Below are 18,616 nucleotides of genomic sequence, written 5' to 3' on the forward strand. Positions count from 1 at the left end.
ACAATCTTGAATGGTTGTTATTTGACAGTCTAGCAAATTTCCAAATTTGCTCCAGTTACCACCACAAACTCCCATGATCACTAGGAATGAGCAATAACAGGGACAAGATGGGTGTTGAAATAGCACATAGCTATGCGGCTAGGCACTCTAGATATGATGGCTTTTAAGGTTTGAAATGAGGGTGAGTATGCGCAGACTGTTTACCAGCAGACGATGATGCTTCTAATTGTGCTTGGAATGCATTGCTGGGTATATCATGCCGGATCACCCCTCACTTCACGCCGAAATTAAGAGGAGAGGCTCAGAGGCGCGAGTGGCTCATTCCCAGTCAGTCCCAGATTTTCCAAAAGGGCAGCCCGATCCTCCAGAAATGCTTTGTATGGCGCTTTCGGAATAGCCCTATCTTCATCCTCCCATATTTGATATCCAACCTCCTCCCAGACTTGAACTTGACGGGTAAAATTTGGGCTCGGTTTGACTCTCAGTTTAGGCTGTTTGGATTTGACAAAATTTAATGCGTCCAATTGCTGAATACGGAGTTTGCGCATAAGATAGGCGATAATGATCGTTGGCGAGCGTGAAACGCCAAGATCACAGTGGATTAGTATCGCCTCCGAAGGTGCACCGCATAGCTTATCAGTAGTATTGTGGTCGATAGGCAAGGAGGACAATGAGGAAAAATCAGGAGATGCCATTTGGTCGATAAAGTCGCAAATGTCGCTCATATGACCAAGAAGATTTTGCGTTGACGAGTCTGCACTGTGAACCCATTTGTGACAATGTTTTGGAATGCCTACATCTCCTGGAGTTTTGTTTTACGTTGCCCACCGACCAGTAGTAAGAGAGACAATTGCCTTGATATGATTTTGTTGAAGCATGTCCCGATTGAATGATGCCCTAACATTCCCAAGAAAGAGACCAGGGACGATCTGCCTCATCCGGACCTTAGATGCTATCTCCCACTTGCTGTTACCTCAGTGGTGTTCATTAATTTTTCACTCGTTATAGTTTGCTGCTTTTCTTCTTCAAAGGAAGACAGATGGTGATACATAGTACCTATAACATGGATGGATTGAGAGATTCTGGGGTTAGAGTGGAGATGACTAGTGATTGTTTGGGTTAGCGTGGATCCACCTGGGTGGACCCTTTGATTAGTCAGAAGGCTATTTTCCCCCTATTCAGTTGCTCCAATCTGCTTCTTTCAACTACCTAGGTATGCACCTTGGCTTTTATATCTAAATTCCCAAATAATCAATCAAGCTAATATTTATTGGATTCTCCTCTTCCTTTACGTAGGATAAGGGGGAAGATAGTACTAAGCTAACTATCGATTGCACTTTGATCAACTGCTAAACCCCCAACTTCTTGTGAAACCCTTGTGTCAACTAACTCCCCAATCAAAGCGGGCTACTGGATTTCATATCAGGGATAGAGAGGTACCTAAGTGCATCAGCTTACGTTATGGGGTGTGAGGCTATTGTTTTTCCATACCGGAGAATTTAACCGCCTCCGCCGCAGAGGCTTGTTCTCCACAAATTTGCATTGTAGTTAATCCAGTAGGGTCGATTCCATTCTTATTCACTGGAAATTGATCTTTCCACTGACAATTTTCTTGGATTCATAAATAGCTGTTATGCTGATGAGTTCTACTGTGATGCTATGTTCGTGGCTAGAGAGATAGGTGTTCGTAGAAGTGGGACAGATTCTTGTCTGGCAAGTTGCACAGCATTGAGATAGGCCAACAATCTACCTAGTACGGATTCCAACAAAACATATTCTTCCCCGGCCCTCCAGCTCATTGTCAATTGCCATCACCTCGAACGCCTCCACACACTCACCCAATCCATGCCTCTCCCCATCGCATGCGACTGCTCAGCCTTCCAATGACCGACTCTTTGAAACCCATAAGCAGGTTCAAGCTGCCCCTCCTCAGTATTTATTGGCGATCCTTCGACGTCATACGGAATTTCCTGTCCTGGGTGACTCAAGTGCGCCAAATAGACGGATGAGGGCGAGGCATAAGGGGGCCCACCGAGGGACAGCTTTTTCTGCGTCGGGAATTCAACACAGACGATTACACTTTCCTGGTGCATAGAAAGGAGATCCCAATACCGGAGAGCCCAGGAGGGACGAAGGTCAGGGCTGAGCGCACAGAAGAACTGCCCCTGCGATGTCAGTCACATATCATATATACGAGAGGTCACAATGAAGTTATTTTCCCCACCCAGGTTATAGAGCCTGCCGACGCCAACTTCCACGCGAAAAAGTCTCATGTACTAACATCACGACTTGAAGGTGGACAGATAAATCGGGCGAGGGAAGCCACTTACGGTGTAGTCGTAAATGAACTCGAATCCGTCAACCCCGTCCATACATGCAATCCAATCGTTATTAAAAAAGTCGCCTACCATGAACTGCACCTTCCCGGGTCCAGCTTCCTGGTCCCGAATAGGATAATCAGCCAGATGCTCCTCGGCCCAAGTTTTAGCCTCCTCAACTGCCTTAGCTGACACCTCAAGGCCATACGCATCGTAACCTAGGCTAGACAAGAGGAGTACGTCATACCCGCGTCCACAGCCTGGCACCAACGCTCGCTTCCGCCGGCGCTCCCCCTTTTCGTCATCTTGAATAAAGACAGAGGAACCAATGAGATCCTGGCGGTTCTGCATGACATGCACAAGGGCCGGATTGGGAAGGCCCTGATCCCAAGGAAGGAAGTCGCCCGCATCCCATAGAGCTGCCCATCGATCATTTGCTGGAGGGCCATCGCCACTGAAATGCCTCAGAAGGCGCGAAATCTCCTCCTGGTTGAGAGGCTTTCCCGATTCGGCCATATTGATGGATATATGTGTTTGTAAAAGGAGTTGGACAGGGTTTTCTGAAGCTGATGTCTTGTTCAGGATTCGTCGCTTTAGACTCTTCTTCTGTTAGATGACGGGCTAACTAGGTCAATTTATATCTAAAAAGCTTTCTTGATGATTGTAGGTGACTTTATCTCAACGCATGTCGAATCCTCAACGAACGCCATCTAGGCGAATGGACTCTCTTCCCGTCTGGTCCCCGATGATAGCGTTCTACGAAAATCGTCATATGTTCCCGAGCAAGATTCCAATCTTGTCGATGTGCATCAATCTTTGGCCTGTATCACACCCGAGCAGGATTTCAATCTCGTCAATTCCCATCAAACGTGGTCATATACCAAAACTATCCTCACGTGCAGACCAGTCATAATATCCACTCGGTGTCTATGACGATGGAGAAACATCATTGGAATTTTCTTGAGGCTGTAATGGTGCCCAGGTCTCTGCAACGGAACAAATCCAGAGTATCCATGACAGACTACACGCGTTGTTCCCTCTAGCTCGAGAACACTGGAAAGGAAAGGATTGTCCTCATCTGCCCAAGTACGCGAAAGTGTCCCCCGGGACCATCTCAGGGCCATCTCATCATCGGAAATGGTATATATAGTCTGTAGAAGGTAAGTAAAGGAACGTGTAATTTGGAAGATCAAGCTAATATACTCAACCCGGTTGGATTGTCGTTAGACTGATTGAGCAAGATCTGTTATAGACGCTACCGCTATACATCCATCTAATCATTAGACATTTCATCTCGGATAAAGTCATGGATAGAGAGACTAGACATGATGTCTACAGCGCTGAAACAATGCGGGAGACTGAATACCCTATGCTCAAAGGTGAATAATAGTGGTGTATTTAGCTAATGCGAGAACACTCTATAACCAATTTATCTAGGGGAGACATATCTCGACCATACCGGTACGACTCTCTACGCACAATCCGCTCTCAAAAGCTTCATCGACGAAATGTCCGTCAGCCTCCTTGGAAATCCACACTCAGATTCGCGGTCGTCGCAACTCTCAACAAAGAAGGTCGAAGAGGTTCGAAAACGGACATTGGAGTTTTTCAACGCCGACCCGGAGCATTTTGATTTAGTTTTTGTTATGAATGCTACTGCGGCGATTAAACTCGTTCTCGACGCATTAAAGGATGTACCCGTGTCCCAGGGCCCAGAGAAGACCCCCCGGGGGTCGGGGCTCTGGCTCGGATACCATGTTGAGTCCCATACAAGCATTGTGGGTATGCGCGAACTGGCGAATGCAGGACAGCATTGCTTCGTCTCAGATGATGAAGTCGAGTCCTGGCTCAGATCTGAGCCTCCCAAGGACAAGTCTGGTGGATGTCCAGGGCAAAAGTCGGAAACCTTCCAAGTGGGTTTATTCGCGTACCCAGGGCAGTCAAATATGACTGGACGCCGACTGCCTCTTCACTGGCCGGAGGTCCTACGCCAATCAGAATATGGCTCCTGCCAGCGGGTGTTCAGTCTTTTGGATGCCGCAGCTTTGGCACCGACCATGTCACTAGACTGCTTCAGAGATCCGGAGAAAGCCCCCGACTTCACAGCCGTCAGCTTCTACAAGATCTTCGGCTTTCCCGATCTAGGAGGGTTGATCGTGCGCAAGAAATCCGCACATGTGCTGCTGCAGCGTTCCTATTTCGGTGGCGGCACCGTTGAGATGGTCACCTGCTCCGACCAGCCGTGGCATTCTCGGAAGGTAACCTGCATCCATGAGGCGCTCGAGGATGGCACGGTGCCATTTCATAATATCATTGCTCTCGGGTGTGCTCTTACTACACATGAGCAGCTGTATATATCCCAGGAGCATGTGTCTTGCCATACAACCCGCCTCACTGCACGCCTCTACGAGCTCCTCTCTTCTATGCGCCACCCGAACGGCGTGAAAGTATGCGAGATTTATAAAGATCATTCTGCCACATATGGCGACAGTAAAACTCAAGGTGGTATCATCGCATTCAACATCCGCTCTGATGAAGGCCGGTGGCTAAGCCTCTCTCATATCGAGAAGGCAGCTAATGAGCATCGAATCCATCTTCGAACGGGCACCGTCTGCAACCCGGGGGGTCTAGCAAAGATACTAAACCTGGAGCAGTGGGAGTTGTTTCAGAACTACACGGCCGGTGTTCGATGCGGATGTCGCAGCGTGCTCATTGGATATAAGCCTTCGGGTATAATTAGAGTCAGCTTGGGCGCCATGAGTACTATAAGCGACGTCAAGATATTCGTGAGGTTTATCCGCGACCTCTTTGCAGCTGGACCTCTTCCTCTGCTTACACCCGCGCCTCTTCCCTCGCCGCAGAGCCTTCGAGTGCATACTCTGATGGTTTACCCAATCGAGGGCTGCGCCGCATATACCGTGCCAGAGAACAAACCCTGGCAGGTCAATTCGACCGGTCTGCAGTGGGACCGCCAATGGTGTCTAGTCAACTTGCGAACCGGATCAATCGTCGATAAGAAGGAGGCTCCGCGCATATTGCTTATTGAGCCTGAGATTGACTTCGAAAATGGGATTCTGCGGATCAGTGTCCACCACTCACTGCAGCAAAGCCACCCTAAACTGCAAGGCACTATGGAAGTTCCACTGTTCCATCCCAGTGAAAGGAAGGCCCGCAAAAAGGTGGACAGCTGTAAATATTGGAGCACTGTCATTCGGGAGGTCAGGCATCCATCCTACAACAACGACCCTCAGCATGTTCACATCTACCAATCGTCCGATCTCGCTACCTTTTTGACAAACGCCCTTGCCTTTCCCTGTACGCTTGCAAGACCTCTTCATCCGGAATGTCTAACGGAATGCCCTTCGGAGCGACCCTCTATCAAACATTTGCCGGAGGTGACAGTCTGTTCCAGCCAGGATCTCACGATTGATCAATACCCGATGCCATTCCCACATAAAGAGGAGAGTGGCCAATCCCGACCAAAGGCTATAGCTTTGATGGAGATCCTGCGGGTCAATGCGCTTATGTATTCCAATCTAGCGTCTGGAAAGCCGCAATGGTACCTACTGCGTATTGGACGGAGGGATCTAGATGGAAATAACAAGACGCGTGTCATCCATTACGGGAGTATGAAGGCAATTGAAGTAACCGCGGAGCGACAAGGGCCCGAGATATTTGAGGCGACGAGCCCCGTGGTCAAGATCTTGTGGAGTGAAAATAGTGGTAGTGATGATGATGCGAGTGTTATGGACCCACTGGATAGAATGCTGCCAGTTCAAACTGGTCAGATTATTCAGGTCTAGGTAGCTAGCGCGGCAAAGTGAGAATAGCGGAAGTTCATCCTGCTGATTATGTATATAACCGATATACCAACATGCGACCCTTGGAATGGGACCATTTATCGACTTTGATAACCGTGCATTAAGATATTGCAACTGGCCAATGGACTGATAAACTACTCCGTACATGTCTCTCTGCCCTTGGGGGCTTTCGACTGATCGGCTAATATTTCGCGCTAAAGCATATAGTTTCCAATAGCGTAAAGCCCCATTACATCAAAACAAAGAATCCCTGTTGCTTCTATGGAGCATTGGATTTATTCGACGAGATCTGTCCATTTAGGATACAGGGTCGAAATATCAGATCACAATAAGATAGATCTAGATCGCGATCGACAATCAAAAATACGGCTGATCTCCCTACACGTGCAGTCCAGAAATATCTGATACTCTTCGGAGCTCCGGTTTGTTGTAGCCCGAGGTCACCCCTTACAAAAGAATGGATCTGGATTCTTTCCAAGGTATAGGTCATTCTGTGGGAGGATGGATGTATCTCATCATGAATATGTATACTGTGTTCTCTGACCTATAAATGTGTAACTTCCCAAATGCCCATTATTACTTATTTTACCTAAATTTATTATTTCGAACATGACAAAAATACCCAAGCTTATTACTGTCATTGGAGCGACGGGCATCCAGGGAGGCTCAGTCATTGCTGCTGCCCTAAAGTCCGGTGACTGGAAGACCCGTGGAGTTACTCGCAATGTCAACAGTGAAGCATCTAAGGCACTGGCTTCGAAAGGGGTCGAGATGGTGATTGCTGATTGGAATGATGAATGCAGCTTAGTGAAGGCATTTGAGGTAAGCCTAATGAAACGCTTATAATACAATTAGCTAATTGGGGAAAGGGTTCATATGCGATTTATGCCTTGACTGATTACTGGGCTGGTTTTATGACACAGAGTGTTGAAGAACTGATTGAAATTGAAGCTAGACAAGGCATCAACCTTGCTAAGGCAGCGTCTCAAACTTCCTCTCTCAAGCACTTCGTATGGAGTACTGTTCCCGACAATGTGAAGATATCAAATGGAAAACATTCGATACCTCACTTTGAGGGAAAACTCAAGGTCGATGAATTCATCAAACAAGACAAAGACCTACTCAGCAAAACCACTTTCCTCTGGGTTGGATATTATGGGACAAACATCGTTTTGCCTATGATTGTGCCAAATCTTCTCGTGGGTCTTCAGCGTCCAACCTCAACCTAGAAATCATTGTACTAATATATACAGAAAACGTGCGGAAAATATGTTCAATTTTTCCCAGTTTCAGACGACACACCTATCACAACAGTGGGAGACCCCAGGGTCAACACTGGAATCTACGCACTAGCCATCTTCAACCAACCCGAGCTTACAGTTGGCAGAGTTGTTCTAGCGCAGTCTGAGACCCAAACAACCCGTGAAATCATCGATCTGTGGTCACAGGTTACAGGAAAGCCTGCTGACTATATTCAAATTCCACTAGATCAGTATGATAGTCTATGGCCGAAGTGGGGACGAGAGGTTGGTCTTATGTTGCAATTCTGGGAGACAGCTCGTGAGAAGAGCTGGACGGCCGATGAACCCGTTCTGACAAAAGAAGATTTGAAAATATCTGGTTTGATGGGAATGAAGGAGGTTTTCAGTTCGCTTGACTGGTCTTGAATTTGATACATTATTTTTTTACATTAAATTATTTCATTTTAAGTTCGGAGATTACTGGAGCTAATATCCTAGTTAAATATGCCAACCGTCCAATAATACTAGCAACTTCTCTTAGTTGCCCTGTTTCAGGATAATAAGCTACAACAATAAATGCGGTCAGACAAAATGCCAACAACATGGTTCGATGCATATTCGACCTAATTAGGCCACGCTAAGACACATAAACTTCCAAGGTTGTTGTTTCATAAATTACAAATCTCTTCAATATCCTTGTAAATTAGAGGTGAAACATATCTCAGCGTGAACGAGCAAAACATTCATAGATCACAAAAGTCAATGTTTATCTGGCTTTGCCTTTGTATAGGGTATCTCTATAATATATATGTCCCTATTCATATGGCGATATTTCTCTATACGAGGTGCCAAGAGGTTTCCCGTGTGCACGAGCCTGTGCTGAGCCTCAACCAGAGGCTATCGATCCGAGAACCCGGAATCTCCTTAAGATGTCATGTCGGAGGAAACTATTTTTGAATGCTTGCGCCACAGTATATAACATGTAGTGCTCCCGACTTAATAGAAAAGTCTATAGTTAAGTGTTCTGATGGGAAATAATGCTGCCAAGTGTGGAGTATATAGACAGATCATACTGTGCGTAGCTCCAATCATAAACTAGAACCCTTGCCAAGGAACGAGGCAGACTCGGGGTTAAAGGTGGAGAATAAGGAGATTGTCGAGGTGTTGACTTTTCATATAAGCAAGAGTTTCGCAGTCCAAACATTGGATTTATTTCCCAGATTTATTCGACATGTTTCTCTGCGCGGTAGGGCTTCTTGCCCTTTCGTTGCTTCAATTAGTACATGGTATCAATTTCTGGGGCCCAGCACCGACACCAACACCCACCTTACCAGATGCACCGCGCCCAGATGCCCCCGAGCCAACGTCGGGCGCGGATATCCGACAATGGGGGATTATGCGACGGGACGATGACTTGGTTACCTCGTCATATCAGGCTGATAATGTGTGTGGATGGGTTGATGCTAATCTTGGAACTGCTTGTGAGTTCCTGCTCTCTGAGTCGATTTGAAACACTCCCCGACCAAACGTTAACGATATTTGATTAGCTCGTGTCACATGCTCGCCGGGTTTGACCTGCGCACACCATGCATCTAACTCCAACTGGCCGGGCATGATAGGGTGTTGCCAAAAATTGAATTGCGGCTTCGACAAAACCTGCTACGGAGATGCTGAGGCTTCTAAATTGGGTAAAACCTCCGACTACTTTACCAAACTTTGCACAATACTTGGTGCTGCAGAATGTATCACCTATAATTACGGAGACCTCAACGCCAGGCACTATGCATGTGGACGAACCAGCACCATTAAGGACATGTACACATTTGCGATTGGTGCTGCGTCCAGTGGAGCTGCCACCGTTCAATACGATCATAGCCTAAGCACGGTCGGCGATGCCGTAGTGAGCAGCTATGTTTCTCGGTTTTCATCACCTCCACACTCCCAGTCAGGAGACCCCACCACGACTAGCAATAGCGCGAGTAGCAGTAGCGAGCCATCTATCGCCCCACCTACACCCGAACCAAGCTCTCCACCCTTGGAGACCGCGACACCGAACTCATCCACCCCAGCTGGTGCAATTGCTGGTGGTGTTGTTGGCGGCGTGGCAGGTGGCGCAGCAATCGCACTTGCGGGTGTCTTTATCTACAGGAGAAGGAAGAGGAGGAACCAGCGGAACCAACCCGAGGTTGGTAATGGTTCTGAATACGGAAGTGGAGGCCCCCAAAGCATGTCGGGCAGCCAGCCGAGTTATTTGACCGTGGGAATGCAGTCGCCGTCAGAAATGGAATCTCGCCCATCGTCGTATCAGATCCCCCCACCCCAGCACACCGCGTCCACAAACATGGCACACGAGATGCAAGGTGATACCCATCATGTGGTAGAAGCCGACTCTAACTACGCTTCTCACTCGAAGGATAATGCAGCCGAGCTGCCGGCCGAGTCCAGGGATATCGCGAGGCCGTGAGGGAACACCATGAACAGTCGCCTCATTTAGAGAGGCATTCCACCTTTAATATTCTTACGAATTCTTGATTTTTCCGGTCTCTCGTGTGCCCTACTTGTAGACCCGGTGTCCTGGGCTTTGGAGATTTGATATCTTCACCCCTACCCCCCGCGGGGGGCTGAACGAATGCATTCGCGCACTTTTGCTTGTTGACGGATGGAATATCTCCCGCCTTCTAATTCTGATTGGCGTTGCCATATTTATGGCCATGATAGCACGGCAAGCGAAACTGCGGTTGTATATATAATATTTATATTAATTTATAACGAAACATCGATCCTGGTTTGACAGCGGGAAGCCAGGTATGCCTTTGAAATGATAGCGGCTGTGATCGTTACTTTAACTCTGCTTTTAGCGTTATTCTCTAAAGGCTCATGATTTACCCATGATCTAGATCAAGTTATCTTGAACGGGTGCGCATGAAGAAATTGCCGGGCTTTAATGCTATGAGAATTTTGCTCTAATTGTTTCAAGGGTACAATAAGCACACCGTACGAACAAGACAGTTAGAGTATGCTGCTCACGATTTCCTGTTACGAGCAAGGCTTGGAGCTTTGAAAGTGTGAATGACGGAGTATTAGGGTGCTAAACCCAAAAAGGTAAAACTAACCATGAAAGGCAACTCACAGCCCTGGAGGTCTGCCGCTTACTATTGAGATCTACTTTCAATATTTCCAATCACACTTTTTATACATTCTTATAACTCATACACCCTCCACAACGAACAAATACTTCACATAAACCGCAATTGGAATATGTCCTCACATTACCACAGCGACATGGTCTGTCATATACTTCTGGATATCGCCCAAGAAACAGGCGGCCAAAAGGGAGACGGCACCGAATGCAATGCTGACATAGTAAACCCATTTATATGCCTCAGCAAACGCAATCTGGCCAGCCCCCACAACCATCTTATATGCAGCCTCATTGCCAGCAATACCAGGAATCGTGTGCAGCTCGTGCAGCAACGAGGCACCTGTCATCTCAATTGCTCCGCGAATCAGGGTGGGGTCGGTGATGTTGAGTTTTGTCATCATCACACCACCAACGTAGTGCGTTGCGGCGGGGACAAACTTAGAGTGGAAGACATTGTAGTAAATGGTATAGCCGATACCACCGCCTACCACGCGAATGGAGAGGGTGAGTGCAGAGATAGTGGCAATTAGATCCTAGGAAAAGCATATGTCAGTTGTCAACCTTTTTCCTTAAAGCAAAAGAAACATACATCCGGGCAAATGATTGTGGTAATAATAGAGGCTGGCACCACAATACCGCCAATTCCAAGGCCGGCAACGATAAGAATTCCCCAAAGCTGATACATGTTGTCGGTGCGGCCGATAGCCATAGCTCCGCAACCTGTTTTAGGGAAACAGATTAGCTTTGTTAGGGACTTTTAGACCTATCAAGAAAACTCACCTGCAGTCATCAGAACACTACTGGCGATCAAGAGCTCCTTGTTATGCCCACGAAGAACACTCAGCAGCGCAAGCACAATACATGCTCCCGCCATAATTCCAAATCCAATAGGGAGACTGCGAACACCCACATCCACTGGATCATGGCCGTAGACATTGAATGATTCGGTGGGCCAGAACATAAGCACGGAGAAGAAGTTTGCACCGGAGATGAAAGTAATCACGAGAGTAAGACCCAGAATTCGAGGCTCTTGCTTGAGGCGAGATGGGAAAATGGGGAATTTGGCTCCGTAGATTTCCCAGAAAGCAAAGGCCACAAGAAGAAGGAAGCCAATGATTAGTGGTGCCAGGACATGGGCAGATGTCCATGGATACTAAATGAATATGTCAGTAAGAGCCGTAGCATTGCACAGAATATCTCCAAGCATACCATATATCCACCCCATTGCAAGCCAGCCAAGAATACAATCAGACCAGTGATGCTGAGGAAGCCTCCAACAAAGTCGATCCGTCCAATGATCTCCTTTCGGCTCAAACCAGTTGAGTTGACTCGTGGCGGAGGGAAGTAGAACAAAACTGTGATCAACAGACCAAAGGCGCTCCATGCAGCGCAGAATGCACCGACGTAGCGCCAATGGCTGTGGTATGCGATAAGCTGGGCCCATAGCACGGATGGGCAGAAGGGTAGGATCGTGAAGATAAGGACCGCCACGTAGACTCCTCTCTTTCTAGTCGGGGCCATCTCGGAGGTTGCAGCCAGTGCTGTCAGTTCATTGACACCGGCACCGGCACCAGCGATAGCCATACCCGCTGTGACCATGTCAGCGAATGTCTCCTTCGATGTCTGGAGAAATACAAACCGATGAAGTTGTTCATTGAGTGAACTGTGCTGCAGATGATCATTCCAATTACTATCAGGGATGCGCCAATAATAGCAACAGGGCGACGTCCGATTAGATCTGATAGAGATCCAACAAAAGGGCATACACCGGCAAGGCCGAGCAGGTTTGCAAGAACCTGAGCAGAAGCTGGTTAGTCGATAACCCTATACTTCAATGTGTATACACTCACAAACCAGACCCATCGGTCTGCTCCACCAATGTCGCCATAGATGTAGGGAGGAATGCCGCCTGTTGAAAAGATATCAGAACTATATCATATGTGTTATGTTGTTTTTGACATACCAAACAAGTAGACTGGGATCTGACTTCCAGTCCACAAGAAAGCCATGGCAGTAAAGCTCATGAAGCGACGGAAGGTCATCTTTTAATGGTCAGTGTTGTTCGCAACCTCAAGTTGAACAGCCAAATCCTACCGGGATATCCTTCTCAGACTCATTCATAGCTTCCTCTGATCCCAGTCCATTCATTCCCTGGTGACTATGCTGTGAAGTGTCACTATTTTCGTGATGTTGCACCACGGCCTTCTCGTCGATCGGCCGACTCGACTCAAGGGTTGAATCCGCCATGATGGGTTTGAGCCAAGGGCAGCACAATTTTAAACAAAAGAAGTACAAGGGAGGGGTAGGATAAGCAAAGAGTAGAAATCCGAGGAAATTGGCGCCCTATTGGACTCAAGCAAGGGATGATTCGACTTTGACTAGAATGCTGATATTGAAAATGAAATCTAGAGCAAGGAAGGACAGTATATAAGAGTGAGAATATACAAGCTCATGTCTGTTAGATGGAGTAACCGGCCAGTTAATGCTTAAGATCCAGAAAATACCGAGGCAGCTTGGAGATGCGCTAGAGAAATGCGGGGGAGAAAACGTGGAGGATTCGGGGGTCAATGCCAGAATTGGTATCAGCCCCGACATAGGAGATCCTTTGAATTTAATAAGCTTATTAAACGTACGGTATAAGGCTGATCGTATCTGTTAAAAGTCATCAGATACCGCATTTCTATACAATAGTTCATATATGAATATATGTCTATCTTGCCTTTGCTTCCTACTTTCGCGTTAACTCCAACAGGGGTCGCCGATGCCGAGTGTACTACAGTGACGGAGTCACACGATCGAAGAAAAGCCATCCCGTATTCGATAGATACCAAGCCATCTGAGTAAAGGGTTATTTCCACATTTCAGAAATATTCCCCAACCATGCTCAGTTTGAGTGTCTTGGGAACAACGAAAAGTCCCGTTGCTTCAACACATAGTTGGCCTGCCATGTCACGGACCTCACACTTGGCGTATGCTTTGGTATCCGTGCTCCTTTCCTGATCGAGCGTTGTATGCAGGGTATAGAAATTGTCCGAGGAGACAGGCGCCCGGTAGTTGAGCTCAAGGTTCGCAGTGACCCCTGTTCGCTCTGGGAAATGCCGAATAGCTATGCGCCCCATATTCTCATCGACCACAGTGCCAAGCGCGCCTCCGTGGACCATGGTTGGCCAGCCTTCGAGGCCTGGTCCCAAAAAGACCACGCTAATGATCTTCTTGTCTTTATCGTTCCAAAAAACCTTCTATAAAATACAAAAATGGTTAGACTCAACGGGTTCCCGAGGTTCGGTAGTCAAAAGCTTCGGCATTTATAAATGGATATGCCTCGGACGCCAAGGAGAGAACGAAAGACCAACCTGAAATCCCAAGCCCCTACTGCCAGCCAAGGGCCCAGATGTCAGACGATGGGTTTTGTGCTTATCCGCAAAATTTTCGTAGACGTCCTTTTCAACGTAATCGGGATCGCGGCGCAGCTCCTGTACAATGGGGAGTCCAATGTCAAACACTCGTTGGATCTCCTTGAGCTCCATCTCATCCTCTAATGTCCCAGGAGCCGGTGGCGCTGCAATTTTGTTGTCTAGCCATTTCCCGGCGCCGACGCCAAGTGTTCCAAAGATTCCGGCATAGATCAGGCGGCGCGTCCAACGCGATGTTGCTCGTGAGGCATTTGGTTGTGCCGCGGTGCTGACGTTTCGGACCGCTGGTCGCCAAACACTCTGTGTCTGTTTAGAACATTGGCGAAGTGCCGGCTGGAGTATGCTGCGATAATGGATCATGATGGTCACATTGCCATTAGTCTAGAATTAAGATGTTGAATTAATTAGAGCTTGGAACAGTTTGGACCGAGGCTCAGATCACGTGTGTATTTCCATTAGTCATCAACATATGCCTCCAGGGCTCCAGCCAGGGCTCCAGGGCGAGCTCCAGCCCCTGAGCTACCTAGCACCCACGACCCAACATAATTGATAGGGCTCAACAACAGTCTGGACAGGTCAGAGATAGAAGAGAAGCTACCCCCGATGTCTCGTTTGAGGTATGCAAACAACACCTTGTTCCTCAGGCCAAGCTCTTAAGAGCTTGAAAAAAAAACGCCCTAACTTAAGCGTGCCTGATCTACTCCGTACTGCTATTTACTAATATACGGGGTACTAACTAACTAGTGGGTATTGCTATCACGTCCACTAAGATCTGGACTAGGGTAGCATTCCAGAAGCCGCTCGGCAAGTGGAGCAAATAGAACGACCAGTGCGACGATTTCTAGGTGTGCACAGACTATTATCCGTCACATATGTCGTCACTTGAACAAGGCTAAAGATCCGGGACTACAGAATGTAGATCATTGCAAAACATAAGACAGCAAGAAAATCAATTGATAACAGTTAAGGCGTTGGAGACGAGCATCATTCATGTTCATCGTTTCTATTCATCTAGAGGCAACATTTGCAGATATCTTTCTCATATGAACGGATATTAAGGCAAACCCATTTACTCGCATTTGGGCAGCTCAATCGCACGGTAGAGACAGATGAGGGCCGAGTGTGACTCGCCTAGATATAATTAGCAACGGCTCTTGGATTATAGAATGTTACTTCACTTACCACCACCCGAAAGGGTCTCGATCTTCTGTGCTTCCACCTCAGTCACTGTATCGTCGTTGAACCACCACCATTTGTTGTCCGCCTCGCGGCGCTTGTTGCCTGTCTGGGGCTCATCCCGCTCCTGTTTCTTGACATATGCCGTGTAGTGACCGCTGTCAGCGCTAGCACCCTGGTGGGTAATCACGGCGCGAAGCTCATACAGACCGGACTGGTTGGTTCCGCTGTCTCCGACACCCCGTTGGTTGATAAGTTCTTGGAGCTCTTTCTTAGCAACGCGGATGGATTCCGCCCTTTCCGCTTCGTACTCGGCATCGGTTTTGAAAGTTTCCTCCATCTGGCTATCGCCGTCCTTGTCGTTGGCTTTAGCCTTGTTCTCCTCGGTGGCCTGCTTCTTCTGCATTGGCTCCACGTTTTCGCCTAGGTCGGTCTCTTTCTTCTGACGCTCTGCGCGCTCTTCTGCAACTCTTTGACGTTTCTGAGAACGTTCAACTTCCAGCTCCTCCTTGCGGATCTCGCGAACCTTGTCACGAATAGGTATGAGCTGCTTTCGGAGGTCCTCGGTACAGAACTCCACGACATCCAACTCGGCAGGGAATGTTACTTTGCGCATGATCTTGGCCTTCTTCTGTGTCTCCCGCTTCCAGTAGAATCGGACAAAATGTACCGTGAGGTACTTGGGCAGTCGCGCGATACGGGAACGCTTTTTGTACACAGAATTGCGCTCCAAAAGAGGAGAGGTTTTCTCGATGTCCTCTTCGAGGCCGGCCAGAATTCCATCTTGCAGGTGGTTCGTTTCTTTTCCGATATGACAATCAAGTTTGTAGAAAACATCAGAACTTTGACTCGGTTGCTCGCCGAGTTCCTTAGCGGCCGGATCTTGACACTCGGTGATAGATTCGAATTGGCCCGCAAGATATTTATCCACAAATGAGGTGGTAGTGGCAGATTCTCCCTCGCCCTCGGTGATGGTCAACTTGGTCCGCAACTGGTTCAAGATCTGGGAGAAAGCCTCCTCGGCATCCTGCTGAGAGTATCCTTGTCCATTTCGGTCGCGTTGGGCGAATTGAGGGAACACAGATCGGAGAGCATTGAGGAACATCAGTGGAGGAATGCCCTCCTGCGTCTCGGACATTTGCTTGAACAGATCTCGTAGAGAAGCGGCCAAATCCCGGGAACCTCCAAGGCCACCAATACCAAAGCTGCTGAGGTCTGCCAGACTCGACTGTCCAGCTGCACCACTTGGACGGTACCGCATGAGCTCCTCCTGGAGCTCCGGAACGCTCCGCAGGGTTTGTAGGGAAGAGTTGAGATAGCATGTGTTCCCCAGGTTCTGCAAACCGGCAGGGGTGGCACCCTCCTGTCGTGCCACCTCGGCCTCGGTCATGTCTTCCAAGAATTTGACGGTCTCCTTTGGCCGACCAAGATCAACTGAGCCTTGACCTCCGGACGGTGTGCCCATCATCATGAACGTCTGCCCAGGTTTGGCATTAAGGGACGAAAGAGGTGTATCATCTTTAAGCTGGCCACCTTTGACCAAAACCTTTTGGCGGTCGGGTTCCACACCAGTCAAAGAGAAGAGTTGGTACTTCAGCGTTTCGCCGTTTGACGTAGGATCGAGCTCGACTTCGTGGCGCTTACCGGCGTGTTTGACAATAACTGTGTACTTGTTAGTAATGGTCCGGGTACTGCCCATACATCCATACGTACTCGGTATAGCCGACATTTTCAATGTGTTCGAAGGATGAATTAGTAAGAGAAGGATAAAGAGCTTGAAAGAGCTTGCGATTGCTGGGGCAAATGGTAAACAGCCTGGACGAGGGCGTGGGGTTCTCTCACCGCCCAGCTACTATCATCACCGCCCACCCCGACGTCAACTCCTCTTCTGCCTAGGACAACCTGTTATCCAGCCCTTTATCGTTTACTGCTTTAGGTCAAAGGGTCCTCACCACAGGATAATTTCAATTCATCCTCGACCAATCCTCGGCCGTATCATCATCCGTGACGATTGCCTCGTGGCCTGAACAAACACCCCCTCACCATGGTGGGTACAGCTCCAATCAGCCAGCTCGTTCTATACTAATTGATTATCAGAGTCAATCTCTTCGGCCCTACCTCCAGGCGTGAGTTTTTACCTTATGACAAGTATTTAATGGCGAGCTTCCTAACACTTTACTAGTGTTCGGTCCTCCCTGACTGCGGCTCTTACGATCTCCAATTTCGCTTCTCAGACATCCGAACGGCAGTAAGTCGCCCACGCTACAAATGTTGAACATGAAATATCCTAATACTCCGTTCCACTAGCAACTGCCCAGAGGTTGAGGCAAATTCTTCGCCCGAGATCCTTCTGAACCCGTACGTCTGACCATCATTTTCCCCAAGGTCGCATCGGACAAATGTATTGATGCTTTCCCAGGCTGCACATCAGCAGGAATGAAAATGAGAAAGTGAAGATTGAGCCAAGCTACAATTCCGTACGCATAAGTATCAGAATCAAGCAGGCAGATGAGATCGAGCATATTCTTGTCCACAAATTCACTCGGTTCCTCACTCAGCGAGCGGAATCGTTCTTCATTTTGCGCCGGAAGCCAGTGGAGGGATACGACATCAGTTTCCTCATTACGAACTTCCACACGGAAAAAATGCTTACCCACAAGCTTATTGATTTCGTGATCGAGTTCATGGAAGAGGTGGACAAGGAGATTTCGGAAATGAAGCTTTTCGTATGTGTGCGGATGCATCGTCTACGTCGCAACTTACTAACAGCTCACTAGTTGAATGCTCGTGCTCGATTTGTTGCCGAGTCTTTCCTTACACCGGTATGTTTTTATTGAGCTGTCTAACATTGACTCAATTGCTGACCATCATTCAGTTCGATTAAATTGCCTAGTTTTTCTTGTTGATTCCGAATAATGAATGGCCCTGTGTTTCCCACCTTCTACTCCTGTACAGATAGCATAGGCTTGCATTGTTTAAGAGAAAACCTTATACCGATGTCCATCAGTATCGATGTTTTTTGTCCAGCTTCAATTCCTTCCACGCAATGCCTCACCGGGTATGCTGGTATGGCCTGGCTCTTCACCAAGACAAAATTACCTCGATGGCGCTATGTAGAACTCAACGAAGAAAGAATAAGTACAAGCTTCACCAGAGATCAAGGGTGCCTCGAGAACACTAACACAGTATATATCTCCAAGAGTTCACAGCTCAGCATGATCTAGCAGGCCAAGAAGCTACCATTTGCATTTACACTAATAAAATATAGAACTCTACGATATTGTTACCATGTAGGAAGGAGTTGGGGAGATTGCCTCGTACGATGTGGAATGCCCAAGTCGAATTGGGAGAAGTGCGTGGATAATACGGGTTTGGTGCGTAGGGAAGGAGAGGGTGGTATAGCACCTTCCTTCCACGGCGGACTTGTACCAGGGGTGCGTTAATTCCACGAATATAAATACCTGTATCGTATCCCCACGCACTTTCCCTCGTAAATAGTCTTCAT

General features: G+C 47.9%; 8 protein-coding genes across 8 annotated transcripts; 4 read left to right on the forward strand and 4 right to left on the reverse strand.

Annotated features, from left to right (window-relative positions):
* Nucleotides 1-287: 287 nt before the first annotated feature.
* On the reverse strand, nt 288-695 carry PGRI_074940 (dual specificity protein phosphatase family protein; the record flags this gene model as incomplete). Its single annotated transcript, XM_040795208.1, has 1 exon — nt 288-695. The coding sequence occupies one exon, from the start codon at nt 693-695 to the stop codon at nt 288-290; it is 408 nt and encodes a 135-aa protein (XP_040652885.1).
* Nucleotides 696-1,811: 1,116 nt separating this feature from the next.
* On the reverse strand, nt 1,812-2,834 carry PGRI_074950 (TPMT family; the record flags this gene model as incomplete). The annotated part of the gene is made up of 2 exons (XM_040795209.1): nt 1,812-2,165; nt 2,331-2,834. 2 exons carry the CDS (start codon nt 2,832-2,834, stop codon nt 1,812-1,814), a joined length of 858 nt encoding a protein of 285 aa, XP_040652886.1.
* Nucleotides 2,835-3,624: 790 nt separating this feature from the next.
* On the forward strand, nt 3,625-6,121 carry PGRI_074960 (Pyridoxal phosphate-dependent transferase, major region, subdomain 1; the record flags this gene model as incomplete). The annotated part of the gene is made up of 2 exons (XM_040795210.1): nt 3,625-3,697; nt 3,756-6,121. 2 exons carry the CDS (start codon nt 3,625-3,627, stop codon nt 6,119-6,121), a joined length of 2,439 nt encoding a protein of 812 aa, XP_040652887.1.
* Nucleotides 6,122-6,748: 627 nt separating this feature from the next.
* PGRI_074970 (NmrA/HSCARG family protein) lies at nt 6,749-7,806 on the forward strand (the record flags this gene model as incomplete). Its single annotated transcript, XM_040795211.1, has 3 exons — nt 6,749-6,961; nt 7,009-7,338; nt 7,393-7,806. The coding sequence occupies 3 exons, from the start codon at nt 6,749-6,751 to the stop codon at nt 7,804-7,806; spliced, it is 957 nt and encodes a 318-aa protein (XP_040652888.1).
* An 805-nt stretch (nt 7,807-8,611) lies between these two features.
* Nucleotides 8,612-9,844, forward strand: PGRI_074980 (uncharacterized protein; the record flags this gene model as incomplete). Its single annotated transcript, XM_040795212.1, has 2 exons — nt 8,612-8,861; nt 8,928-9,844. 2 exons carry the CDS (start codon nt 8,612-8,614, stop codon nt 9,842-9,844), a joined length of 1,167 nt encoding a protein of 388 aa, XP_040652889.1.
* Nucleotides 9,845-10,644: 800 nt separating this feature from the next.
* On the reverse strand, nt 10,645-12,769 carry PGRI_074990 (putative MFS drug efflux pump; the record flags this gene model as incomplete). Its single annotated transcript, XM_040795213.1, has 8 exons — nt 10,645-11,055; nt 11,112-11,242; nt 11,303-11,675; nt 11,732-12,111; nt 12,162-12,318; nt 12,373-12,431; nt 12,486-12,564; nt 12,617-12,769. 8 exons carry the CDS (start codon nt 12,767-12,769, stop codon nt 10,645-10,647), a joined length of 1,743 nt encoding a protein of 580 aa, XP_040652890.1.
* A 614-nt stretch (nt 12,770-13,383) lies between these two features.
* Nucleotides 13,384-16,840, reverse strand: PGRI_075000 (Peptidase C19, ubiquitin carboxyl-terminal hydrolase 2; the record flags this gene model as incomplete). The annotated part of the gene is made up of 5 exons (XM_040795214.1): nt 13,384-13,761; nt 13,876-14,278; nt 15,009-15,066; nt 15,118-16,773; nt 16,825-16,840. The coding sequence occupies 5 exons, from the start codon at nt 16,838-16,840 to the stop codon at nt 13,384-13,386; spliced, it is 2,511 nt and encodes an 836-aa protein (XP_040652891.1).
* A 315-nt stretch (nt 16,841-17,155) lies between these two features.
* On the forward strand, nt 17,156-17,995 carry PGRI_075010 (actin-related protein 2/3 complex subunit 4 family protein; the record flags this gene model as incomplete). The annotated part of the gene is made up of 7 exons (XM_040795215.1): nt 17,156-17,158; nt 17,209-17,237; nt 17,294-17,359; nt 17,419-17,469; nt 17,531-17,837; nt 17,889-17,933; nt 17,987-17,995. The coding sequence occupies 7 exons, from the start codon at nt 17,156-17,158 to the stop codon at nt 17,993-17,995; spliced, it is 510 nt and encodes a 169-aa protein (XP_040652892.1).
* Nucleotides 17,996-18,616: the final 621 nt, after the last annotated feature.

This window comes from Penicillium griseofulvum, assembly GCF_001561935.1.
Source record: "Penicillium griseofulvum strain PG3 chromosome Unknown contig_6, whole genome shotgun sequence".
Lineage (NCBI taxonomy): Eukaryota > Fungi > Ascomycota > Eurotiomycetes > Eurotiales > Aspergillaceae > Penicillium > Penicillium griseofulvum.